General features: G+C 39.5%; 1 protein-coding gene across 2 annotated transcripts; it reads right to left on the bottom strand.

Annotated features, from left to right (window-relative positions):
- Positions 1 to 4266: 4266 nt before the first annotated feature.
- Positions 4267 to 11683, bottom strand: LOC309476988 (carboxypeptidase inhibitor SmCI-like). 2 transcript variants are annotated; one of them, XM_082140138.1, is made up of 6 exons: positions 11580 to 11683; positions 8090 to 8266; positions 6860 to 7033; positions 6384 to 6551; positions 5851 to 6029; positions 4267 to 4819 (listed from the first exon to the last, which is right to left on the bottom strand). In XM_082140138.1, exons 1-5 carry the CDS (start codon positions 11659 to 11661, stop codon positions 5857 to 5859), a joined length of 774 nt encoding a protein of 257 aa, XP_081996264.1. In that variant the 5' UTR covers positions 11662 to 11683; the 3' UTR covers positions 4267 to 4819; positions 5851 to 5856. The 2 variants fall into 2 exon arrangements, with proteins under 2 accessions (XP_081996264.1, XP_081996265.1); XM_082140139.1 differs by having other exon boundaries at positions 4795 to 4816.
- Between the last annotated feature and the right edge of the window lie 297 nt (positions 11684 to 11980).

The raw sequence follows: 11980 nt of genomic DNA, 5'->3' as shown, positions 1-11980 counted from the left end.
GAGATCTAGTGTGCTTGAGTTATACAGCCAGAGGGTGGCGCTATAGTGATGATTGACAGACTCTAATACACATCACACACACTTCTGTCAGAGATCTAGTGTTCTTGAGTTATACAGCCAGAGGGTGGCGCTATAGTGATGATTGACAGGCTTAAGTACACATGTGGTTTTGTAACCTAGGTCAGACAGCGTATTACTAAATGGTACCTGATTACCTCAGAATAAACGTCTACTGGGCAATGTTAAATGAATAACAAGAAATTCTGAAGAGTTTATTATTATTGTGAAATTTATATTCAGGAGTGTTAAAGGCAGGGTCGGCAGTTTAAAAAAAAAAATTAAAAATCCAATTTTTTTTTTACTTTCTTTATATACTAATACATAATTAAAATGTAAGTACTCTGAAAAAGAGAGTATAAAAATTGAGTGTCTGTAGTCCTCTCAGGTCTGCAATAAACAGCTACTTATTTCCATTCGGAACGAATGAAATGATTGGCTGGGCGACTGTCACTCTCCCTCGCTACCATGGCTACCACCCCTGCCGCTACAGGAGCTGCCCACATGTGCGCACCCGTTTGACTCGAGGAGAGGCATGGAAGCTAGGAACAATCACAATTATGGCAGAGAAAGAGCAGTCAGAATTCCGAGTACCTGCATACAGTAAGCGAAGGCAAACAAGGCCAAAAAAGGAAGACGGTATTCGAAAAGGCTATGGCTAAAAATTCTTTGGATAAAGCAAGAAGTCAGACGAGAGTCAATATCGGCGTCCTTGTTAGAGCCAACAGTGCTTTCATCGTGGAAGCTCTTACATGCAAAACACCGTATATGTTATGAATCTTACACGAAATTCACCTTCATCACAGTGTAACTGATGGTAATGGGGAAACGTGTATCAATGCAACCTGTTTTTAGCTTTGCCTTATGCTACTAGTTCGTTACCGAATCAAACTCAATGTATTTTAAACTTTACCAGTATCGATATGCTAGCTTGATAGTGAGTACTAACAGCCATGTTAATTGTTTATATTCATAATGATAAAGTTAGATATTTTATTACATGTGATTCTGACATGATATCACTACATGCACTGCTCCTCTCGGCTGGGCGCTGGCAAACGCTGAGCGGTCGGCGTCGCGTGTTCATGTGTTTTGGGGGCGTGGCTTTGGAAGGAGACCAGAAGGGAGGGGGTGGAGTGAATGGAAATAAGTAGCTGTGTTTATTGTGCTCTGAGAAGGACTACAGACACTCGATTTTTATACTCTCTTTTTCAGAGTACTTACATTTTAATTATGTATTGGCCGCATAGCCTATAAATAAAGTTTAAACACATTTGGAAAATTTTTTTTTAGAAAAATTATGATATATATGTATTATGATATATACAAGACATGTAATACTGTAAATAAAGAACCACTATATAACAATTATCTAATATAAACAGAAGTTAAATTAAATCATCTGTTTAAATTAAATCATCTGTATTCTGCAAAAAACACTCACTTGGCTCCAGCTGGTCAATTCGTTCATTGGCTCAGCCTCTACAAGTGCCCAAAATTTGCTGATAAATGCTGGGACACTACTACTGTTTCATCTCTCCTGTTAACATCATAACCTTGCTATGTCTTCTGTGAAGATAAATGTCACACTGCTCTAGACATTTGCCAAATGTAAGGAGTCCCAGGCTGACCAAGACATGAACATATGGCGTTCCGATAGGCTCTTTAATGTAACTTTGCAGCACACACTCGTCTCAATGAACGTTGCACTCAATGTCTCACTCAACGTCTTATTTATTTTTGCTATTTATTCCATTAAATTTAAGGCGCAGACGTCACGTCATTCACGTGTAGCAGTGAAGTTATTGTTATTTTTCGCTAACACGTATTTAACACTCTACTCAACACGGCTCAGTGCAGTGTGCCAGCGGTTGCTATCGGTTCTTTAATACGACTTTGCAACATGCACTCGTCTCAATTAACATGACGTCTGCGTCTAGGATATTATGGGCCTGCCCCAATACCTCCCCTTCCCCTAGATTTTTTCGCATTCTTGTGTAGGGTGTCCCAAAACTTTAGGGAGCAAGGGGGAGTGCTATTCTGTCCTTCAAATCAACCCTCAAAACATAGTGAGGTGCGATGCAGACTTAAACCGAAGTGGGAGATGAATTATAAGTATATTTACACAAATAAGCATGTTACAATTTCGAAATATGTTGGAATATGTTAGTTTGATGCACATCCAATGGACTGTTGAGTTGAGTATTTCACAAAGCTATCTGACGATGTTCATGATATCTGCCGAGTGCTTCGAGAGAGTCTGCCCATGAAATATACATCTTATATACAGTTTCTAAATTGCGGGACGTGTTTGTAAAAACAGCTATTAAAAGCACAATGATCCGCGGAAGAGACGCGGCGTTCCAATTGGAATGCCATATGAACATTGGGGTGGTGGTGTGGCGCAATGGATAAGACAAATGCCTTTGGTGTGAGAGACCCGGGTTCGAATCCACTGTGAGACACCAATGTGTCCCTGAGCAAGACACTTAACCCCTAGTTGCTCCAGAGGCGTGCGACCTCTGACATATATAGCAATTGTAAGTCGCTTTGGATAAAAGCGTCAGCTAAATGAATAAATGTAAATGTAAACATTGCTGCTGCAACCATAGACTGTAAAAAAATATGGACGTAGTGTCCGTGACGTCACCCGTAGGTTTCTGAAGAGCAATTTTGAAGCCTAAAGTGGGCGGAGTCGGCCGTCGCCATCTTGGCCTCGCGTCACTCCCAGATAACAGAAAATTGGCAAAGAGACGGGGCGTGTGGAGCTGGAGGAGCCGCTCGACGTGATCGAGTTAGCTCAGGCTTGGGAGGTAATGCTATGCTACTGAAAGTACCCTATGGAAAGTACCAAGTCTGCTACTACACAGGGCCTCGCGCTAAAGTGACAGTTGATGATGAAAAGCCAACTAAAAGTTCCTGTTTTTGCCCTTCGAAATATTATAATAGTTAAAAGACATGGCTACAAGTGAGACTGTACTATTCTGCTAGTTGAAAATGTATTATGCAGTAACTATTCTGAGAGAGTGTGTATGACGGTGATTTATGTGCATCAGCATAACAGTTACATGTCAGTCACTCTTTTTTTATAGTCTATGGTCCGTCAGCGCGGCATCGCTCGTCAAGTTCATAGAGCTTATTCAGTCCATTTTAAATTCTGATTTTGTCCGCCTCTCAAATGAGTTAAACCATAGATATATTACCTATGAAGTTCAAGTAAATGCGCTAGAAATCCGCGCTCATTCAAGGATGTGCATTTATTGCATGGACGGAGAAAGCGCCGACACATGCATGATTTCATCTGACGGTACATAACCATATTATAATCTATCTATTCCGGGAGAGCAGAACGAACAAGCCTTTATATCTATAGACCTTTTTTAAATCTGAAAACTCCAAAAAGCAACGAAATTGTCAGACATCCATTAGTGCATGTTCACAGAGGAAAACAACTGAAATACAGCGCTGGTTGTTCTCTCGAACGACACTCGACGACATCGACGGAATCCAAAGCCGTGGGCGAAGTAATGGGTGTATTAAATTGTATGAAATAATCCCGAAAAAAGCACAAACACTGCAGAGATGGCAAGTTCAGCAGCTAAAATTTGCTGAGGTGAAGTGACGCGGCTAACAGCAGACAAACGGCTAGCACTGACATCAGCGGGAATCCACCTGTCACTCAAAAATGGACACACCCTTAATTATGCAGAACTTTAAATATTTATCAACTAAACGGATGAGTAAAAAAAAAAAAAAAAACACCCCCCTCACAGTTGTCATGAAGGGCAAAATTAGCTGTATAGACCAAAAACAACATACAGACACCAGGCTGTAAACATGTTTTTTTTCTGCTGTAAAGTTGGTCATTTTAACATGGGGGAGATCCAGATTTGACTCACTTTTGACAACAGCCTCAAGCGGCCAGTCAACGAATTGCAGTTTAACTCACTTCCGTGTTGGTTTCAAGAGAGAGACGGGGAGGTACACACCCCATTGTTCCTCTATCCACCAGTCATCAACATGGCATGCATTTTACCTGCCTGTCCTTCATAATCATTTGCTTAAAATAAATTAACTTTTGCTATAGGAAAATATACTCTAATAAAGAGCTCAAACAAAGTCCCTTTCAAGGCTCAAATACCTGAATTTGTCCGATTATAAAAAACAACAGCTAAATCATTTACGCGTCTAAATTAGACAAATTAACGTTGTTGTGGTTTAGCAGCATGGTTTTATTATATGCAATAAATTATGTAAATTATATAATCATAAATTATAAAATTTATATTATAAAAAAATATCAATTATAATAAATCATAAACCCTTACAGTAACCAGTGAGTAACTTGATCTGGTATCTTCTACCTCTTTTATGAAAAATAAAATAGTTAATAAATAAAATAAAAAATAAATAAATCCAGGGAAAATATTCAGTAAGAGGAAAATAGAGCAGATCCCTAAAGTTAAAATACAATTTTAAACTATTTTTTAAAATTGAATTTAAATTAAAATTAGATACATTTAATAAAAAAAATTAAAAAAATAAAAACACACACCCAACAACAACAGAAACACAGCATCTTAAAATGTATAAAAATAAACCGCACAACCAGACAATTTAACAGGTTTCTATTTATTGTGTTAATGTTGAAGTAAATGCCTTGTGGAAACAGATCCATGTTGCACTTTTCTGTTTTAAAACAAAGAAATGCTCCTTTCTTATTCACAGCAGTCTCAGTTCACCATGAGAAACTAGTCATCTCCTGCAAATCCAAAAACAAAAAAAATTACACAAGTATCACAATATGAGCTTCTCTTTACAGTTTTGATAAGATAAACGATATTAAGGGGGGGGGGGGGGGGGGGGGGGGGGGGGGGGGGTTGAGTGAAAATGCTCATTTTCACTCAATCTCCTGTTAATCTTGAGTACCTATAGAGTAGTATTGCATCCTTCATATCTCCAAAAAGTTTTTAGTTTTATTATTTATAAAAGAAAGATAGGCTGTACCGAGTCTTTCCGGAAAAAAACGAGCGTCTGGAGGCGTGCCGTGTGGGCGAAGCTAAAGCTGTGCTAACGCGCTCAGCTAACAACACTCAGACATTTGAAGCAGTTTTACTCACCGCCCGGTTCCAACGCACGACCGCAAACCTTTATCATTGTGACTGCTCGATCCTTAAGCATTAGACGATCTGCAAATCCGTTGATCTGGGCTTTGTTTATAAAACAATCATCGTCGAAATGCAGGGAACAAAGAGTCTTGCACAATTCCGTTGATGCTCCGGAAAAACAAACTCCATCCACTGGTCCCTTAACGCCGGGTTCTTTGGGAATCTGTGCAGGGTTGTCTTGCCCGGTCAACCAAAAACACACTTCTTTGGTGACACTGACTTTCCTAAAGCCGAGCACAGCGCTTTGATGAGCGTACTGCTTTTGCTCTCTTCTCTCTCTCTGGTCTACAGATGCGCGCGCGCCCGCGATCTTACCGGAGAAGGACCCGTATAAGGAAATTACGCCCCAGCTGACGTCACACATGCCCATACTCAAAAAAAAAAAAAAAAAAAAAAAAAAAAAAAAAAAAAAAACACTTTCCGAAACTTGTGAAAAACCGAAAGGACAATTTTTGCCACAGAAATACTCAAACGTACAATTTAATTTTTTTAACTTTGTCCATGTTTAGCATGGGAATCCAACTCTTTAACAGTGTAAAAACTCAGTATGCATGAAATAGCATTTCACCCCCCCTTTAAGGAAAATAATGTGTGGTTTTCCCCCAGTGTAATGTGTGTTTCCTACCTCTTCTCACCATGACTTTTCGCAATTATCCTCACACTCCTTCTGGCTGTAGAAGTTGTTGCCATTGCCCTCGCAGCCTCCATATACGAAGGACACACACTTTCCCGCAGAAGAATCGAAGGCCCACCTGGGAATGCTTGCTTTACAAGGACCAGGCACTATAGGCAGTCTACAGGCAGCTAGATGGAGAAAATACACTATATATTAGGACCACACCAAGATGAAGTGTGTGCTGGGTCACTATGAGCCACTCAGCTGGGCCGTAATCCATCTTTGAGTCACACACACAAAAACAACGGACTCACACACTCACATCATTGTGAGGACTTTCCATAGGTGAAATGAAACCTCACCCTACCCATCTCAGAAAACTTTCTGCATTTTTACATTTGATAAAACATTGTTTAGTATGTTTAAGCTATTTTAATAATAAGGACTCAGGAAATGTCCTCTTTACCATATTTATGCTGTAATACCCATGTCATTATGCAAATTTGTGTCCTCAATCATATAAAGCACACACACACACCAACCTTCAGTGCGACAGCTCTCCAGACACTCCTTTTCTGTCACAAAGTTGTTCTGGTTCCCCTTACAGCCTCCATAGGTGAACGTCTGACAGGTCATGGTGGACGAGTTGTAATGGAAACGCTCCATCATCCCGAAGCACGGACCGGAATCTGGCTCGGACTTACATGCTTCTACACACACACAGAGAGAAACACACACACAGACAGACACACACACACACACACACAGACAGAGACACACACACTTAGTGCGACAGCTCTGCAGAAACTCCTTTTTGATTTGCTACAAATTCACAGCTTTCAGGTCTTCTTTTCCTGACAGGCCATGTCATGATGATACATTAATATTTCAAAAACATAAACAAAAAAATTACACAAGTATCACAATATGAGCTTCTCTTTACAGTTTTGATAAGATAAACGATATTAAAGAAAATAATGTGTTGTTGTTTTGCCCCAGTGTAATGTGTGTGTCCTACCTGTTCTAATGACTCCGCAAAACCCCTCACACTCCTTCCGGCTGTTGAACTGGTTGTCATTGCCCCCGCAGCCTCCATATATGAAGAACACACACTTTCCCGCAGAAGAATTGAAGGCCCACCTGGGCATCATTGCTTCACAACGACCAGGCACTATAGGCAGTCTACAGGCATCTAGATGGACAAAATACACTATATATTAGGACCACACCAAGATGAAGTGTGTTCTGGGTCACTATGGGCCACTCAGCTGGGCCGTAATCCATCTTTGAGTCACTCACACTCTCACACTCACACTCACACACTCACACACTCACACACTCACACACACTCACACACTCACACACACACACTCACACACACACTCACACTCACACACTCACACACTCACACACTCACACACTCACACACACACTCACACTCTCACACTCTCACACTCTCACACTCACACTCTCACACTCACACACTCACACACTCACACACTCACACACTCACACACTCACACACTCTCACACTCACACACTCACACTCACACACTCTCACACACTCACACACTCACACACTCACACACTCACACACTCACACACTCACACTCACACACTCACACACTCACACTCACACTCACACTCACACACCCGCTCACACTCACACTCACACTAGGTGAACGTCTGAACATCAGGGTTAGGCATTAAATATGTATATTGGGGGAAATATGCAGTCGGTGCAGCCTCACTCTGACATGTTCAGGGTTACATTAGCTATAGGCTATTTAAGTTTAGTTTAAGTTTATTTCTTTCCAGTTCGTAATTTTAGAGCTTCAGCTTAAACTTATTGCAGTTTATTGCAAGACAACATTTCCAATTTTCATAAATTTCAACGAATATTATAGGCCCATTTTATTTAGCCTAATTTCAGCTTTATTTCAGTTAACTTAAATGCTTAATGTTACAAATTATTTAGGCTAATGCCGGTCAGGGACACCATTAGGCCGCGAGTCACACGCTCAGACAGGCCACCCCATAAAAATAAAGTTTGATTTGCTACAAATTCACAGCTTTTGGGTCTTCTTTTCCTGACAGGCCATGTCATGATGATACATTAACATTTCAAAAACAAACAAAATAATTACATAAGTATCACAATATGAGCTTCTCTTTACAGTTTTGATAAGATAAACGATATTAAAGAAAATAATGTGTTGTTTTCCCCAGTGTAATGTGTGTGTCCTACCTCGTCTCATCATGACTCCGCAAGACTCCTCACACTTCTTCTGGCTGTAGAACTGGTTGTCATTGCCCTTGCAGCCTCCATATGTGAAGGACACACACTTTCCCGCAGAAGAATCAAAGGCCCACCTGGGCGTGTATACTTTACAAGGACCAGGCACTATAGGCAGTCTACAGGCAGCTAGATGGAGAAAATACACTATATATTAGGACCACACCAAGATGAAGTGTGTACTGGGTGTGTGTATGGGCCACTTAGCTGGGCCGTAATCCATCTTTGTGTCACACACGCTCACATATGTAAATCTAAATGTTACATCTAAATCTAAATGTTGAATCTAAATGTTTCGGGTGAAACTAAATATTTAACTAATATGCAAAATCAAAATGCCCGTAACCGGAAGTGCCAAAATAAAAGCACGAGGAGGTCAGTGTGTGTTTATAGCATGGTTTATAGCATAGACATTTAGTCAAAGTGAGCCTCTTCGTGGCTGGCTATTATGGCTACAGGTCATAAGTCCCGCACTTTTCATTGAAGTGACACTAGCCTACTCTTTAAATACAGTTTCTCCAAACGTGTTTATTATTTTAGGTAGTTATTATCACAATACTCCATGTCCAAGAGTCCATTTCCTTGGATGAGATGGTTTTTATTCATTATTTGACACTATAAACCACACTATAAACACACACTGACCTCCTCAAGCTTTTATTTTGCCACTTCCGGTTACCGGAATTGTGAATTTGCATATTAGGTAAATATTTAGTTTAACCCGAAACATTTCGATTTAGATTTAACATTTAGATTTAGCATTTAGGTGTAACATTTAATATTTAGATTTAAGTTAACTATTTAAAATATTGTTGACAAATATTGTTGTAAATGTGCTAAAAAGTGACTGTCAGTTATTTAAACATTATTTGAAGTTAAATGTGACAAAATGTTGCTGTTATTTTCAGCGAGCCGCTTTACAAACGGCGCCCCATATCTACCTCTACATCCTTTCAAACATTCACCAGAACACACACAAATACATGCATAGATGTACTGTGTACAATATGTGTAACGTTACATGTAAATGTACTGAAATGAATCCGTTAACAGTAACGTTAATGTTATGAACATAGTTATTCCACTCAGTAACCATATCTCAAGTTTCAGCCTAATACAGTCTCTCCTTCATTTATTTACACAAATTTGCTGCAAATGGTCGTTGCATGTTACTGTATTCTACATTATGGAAGCACCCCATTTCCCTCCAAAATGTAAAACTGTATTAATGTTGTGTTTCTGCTACTCCCCAGAAAAAAATTGCTATCATATGCAAGTCATTTAAGTGTCAACATAATGTACATTAGGCGTCAATATTTAAGGCAGTGGTTCTCAATTCCAGTCCTTGGGACCAGTGTTGGGCAGTAACGCGTTACTGTAACTCAGTTACTTTTGACAGTAACTAATACTGTAATGCATTACATTTAAATAAATTAACTCCGTTACCGTTACCATATGGTGCGTTGTCCGTTACTTTTTAAAATTAATTATGTGCGGCAGTCAAGGCGAGAGCAAGGCGAACAAAAGCGAGTCAAACGCCACGAGCGCCCTTGAAAGTGCGCGAGAGAGACCGATGTGTCCGAGAGCGCGCTCGAAAGTGCGCGAGAGAGACCGAATGTGTTCCGAGCATAATACAGTTTGTTTATAAAGAAATTACACACTTCAGCATTTGAATAATATCTGTAGCATATTGGTATCATCTGCAACGTTTTAATTAGTTTACATATGAAACAAAACTCCAAAATAACCTGCAAAGAACGTTCCCAGAACACATCTGACCGGTTGTGAACACGACACGTGCGGCAAACACGACTAGAATTTGGCTTAAATAACCTCTGATGGTGACGTTCTCTGTAGGTTATAGAAATCCCCCCCCCCCCCCCCCCCCCCCCAAAAAAAAAAAATATATATATATTTTATTATTATTGTTTATTTTGGTACATTGTTCAGTATTATATTGAGAGCACATTTTGTTTAACTGCTTACTTTCGTGAGGAAAAAAATATTTCAATAGGCTATACAGTATGTCTACCAGTTGTAAAGGTGTGTGAGTTTTATCATTTTAATTTGCACTACAAAGAGTGTATGTGTATGTATATTTTTTATTACTGTTTTATTTATTTTTGGTACATTTGAAGCATCATTTATTTTTAGACTTATTTCTTGGCCAGTTGTTGACTGTGCAATAAATATTAAAAGTTCTAAACCTTCTATTGTTTTGTTGTTCCTCTATAGTAAAGAGAACATTTTAATATTTAAGGTAATAGGCGTCTCTCACAATGTCCCACACCAAATTAACATTAAAATAGTGTGAATTGGTGTACAATATTTTATAATAATAAATTATTCTCTTTAGTGTCCATTTTTCATTTAACTTTTTTTTTTTTTTAAGTAACACAATAGTTACTTTCCCTGGTAATTAGTTACTTTTGTAATGATGTAACTCAGTTACGTTTTGTGAGAAGTAACTAGTAACTGTAATTACATTTTTAAAGTAACTTGCCCAACACTGCTCGGGACCCACTGCTCTGCTCATTTTGTATGTCTCCCTTATTTAACACACCTGAACCAGATCATCAGCTCATTAGGAGAGACTCCATGAACTGAACTGAGTGTGTCAGATAAGAGAGACATACAAAATGTGCAGAGCAGTGGGTCACGAGGACTGGAATTGAGAACCACTGATTTAAGGCGAGATCACAGGGCTGTTTACACCTGGCCACTTCATGCGTTTTCTCAGATGGGATAGCTATCCGATCGTGAAGAGACCAGGGGTAAATGCCCTCCGAAACGCATTTGAGACGGATTTGAATCCGATCGCTCAAACCACTTCAGGAGGAGATCTGAGACTAATTTCAGACGAAACTGGACTAAGTGTGCATCTGGTTGTTGAAACCATATGTAAATTTTACTCCTCCCAAAAATGCTAAAAAAAATAAACGTGTGAGAGCGTTTTATGGGCTATAGCGTAATGTTATGATATGACGACGCTACTGGAACGCGCATCACAGATAAGAAGCTGAGCTATGAGTTACTCAATCAAGCCAACGTGCAACTTATCGCAAATCAAAGTGAAAGTAAAACGCTTAACTGTTACACACAATCCACATCATTAAAAGTAGAGAAACGAAATGATCTTGCCAGTGTTGTTGCCGCTCTCTATTATTGCGGTCTTTGATTTTGAAATTAGCTGATGATCAATATAATCCAGCTCATATCTGTTGCTTTCGGTGATGCCCTCCATTAAATCTGCATATAGCGCGGGAACTGAAGATCGGATTTAAATTCTTTCAGGTTTTAATGGCAGTTGGCAACTCTATTGACTGACTCAGATAATATTACAATTTATTCATTTACAAAGTTCATCTTTCACTGGTCACCTGTTCTATTGTTCATGCATTTCTTCAGGCTTCGTAATGAAGTTAAAGAACATGGATCTCACCTGTGGTTCCTGGAGCAGCTTCTGTTGTGCTCAAGCATCCATACAGACACAATAACACAGCGCAGTACACTCGAGCTGTCATCCTCTCCAATTACGGTCATACAATGAACTGCTGGAAAATCATACTTGTCTCAGGACGAGAGCATATTTAAGTTAGCGCTCAACCAATGGCGTGAGTTTGGGGCGGGATGATCTGATTTGGAGAACAATAGAACACTCCGCATGTTTTAAAAAGTTCCAATGAGGTCAGAGAGTTATGATGCAAGACAAGCTCCAGGCTATGATGCCAATCGGGAGAGCTCTAGGCTATATGAATATGATGCCAAACGGGTTTTTTTTTCTTCCAGAATACATAAACTAGTTTTCAATGGTCTCAAAGAAGTATAATACTTTTCCTATCC

Source organism: Leuciscus leuciscus (genome assembly GCF_965113295.1).
Source record: "Leuciscus leuciscus genome assembly, chromosome: 16".
Lineage (NCBI taxonomy): Eukaryota > Metazoa > Chordata > Actinopteri > Cypriniformes > Leuciscidae > Leuciscus > Leuciscus leuciscus.
The sequence above is the reverse complement of the archived record's forward strand: the minus strand, read 5'-3'. Positions and strand labels throughout refer to the sequence as shown.

Coding starts and splice junctions, on each gene's coding strand:
- LOC309476988 (XM_082140138.1), bottom strand. CDS start 11,661: ATGACAGCTCGAGTGTACTGCGCTGTGTTATTGTGTCTGTATGGATGC. Junction 8,267..11,579: donor AGCTGCTCCAGGAACCACAG/GTGAGATCCATG, acceptor TTCTCCATCTAG/CTGCCTGTAGACTGCCTATA. Junction 6,030..6,383: donor GGAGAGCTGTCGCACTGAAG/GTTGGTGTGTGT, acceptor TTCTCCATCTAG/CTGCCTGTAGACTGCCTATA.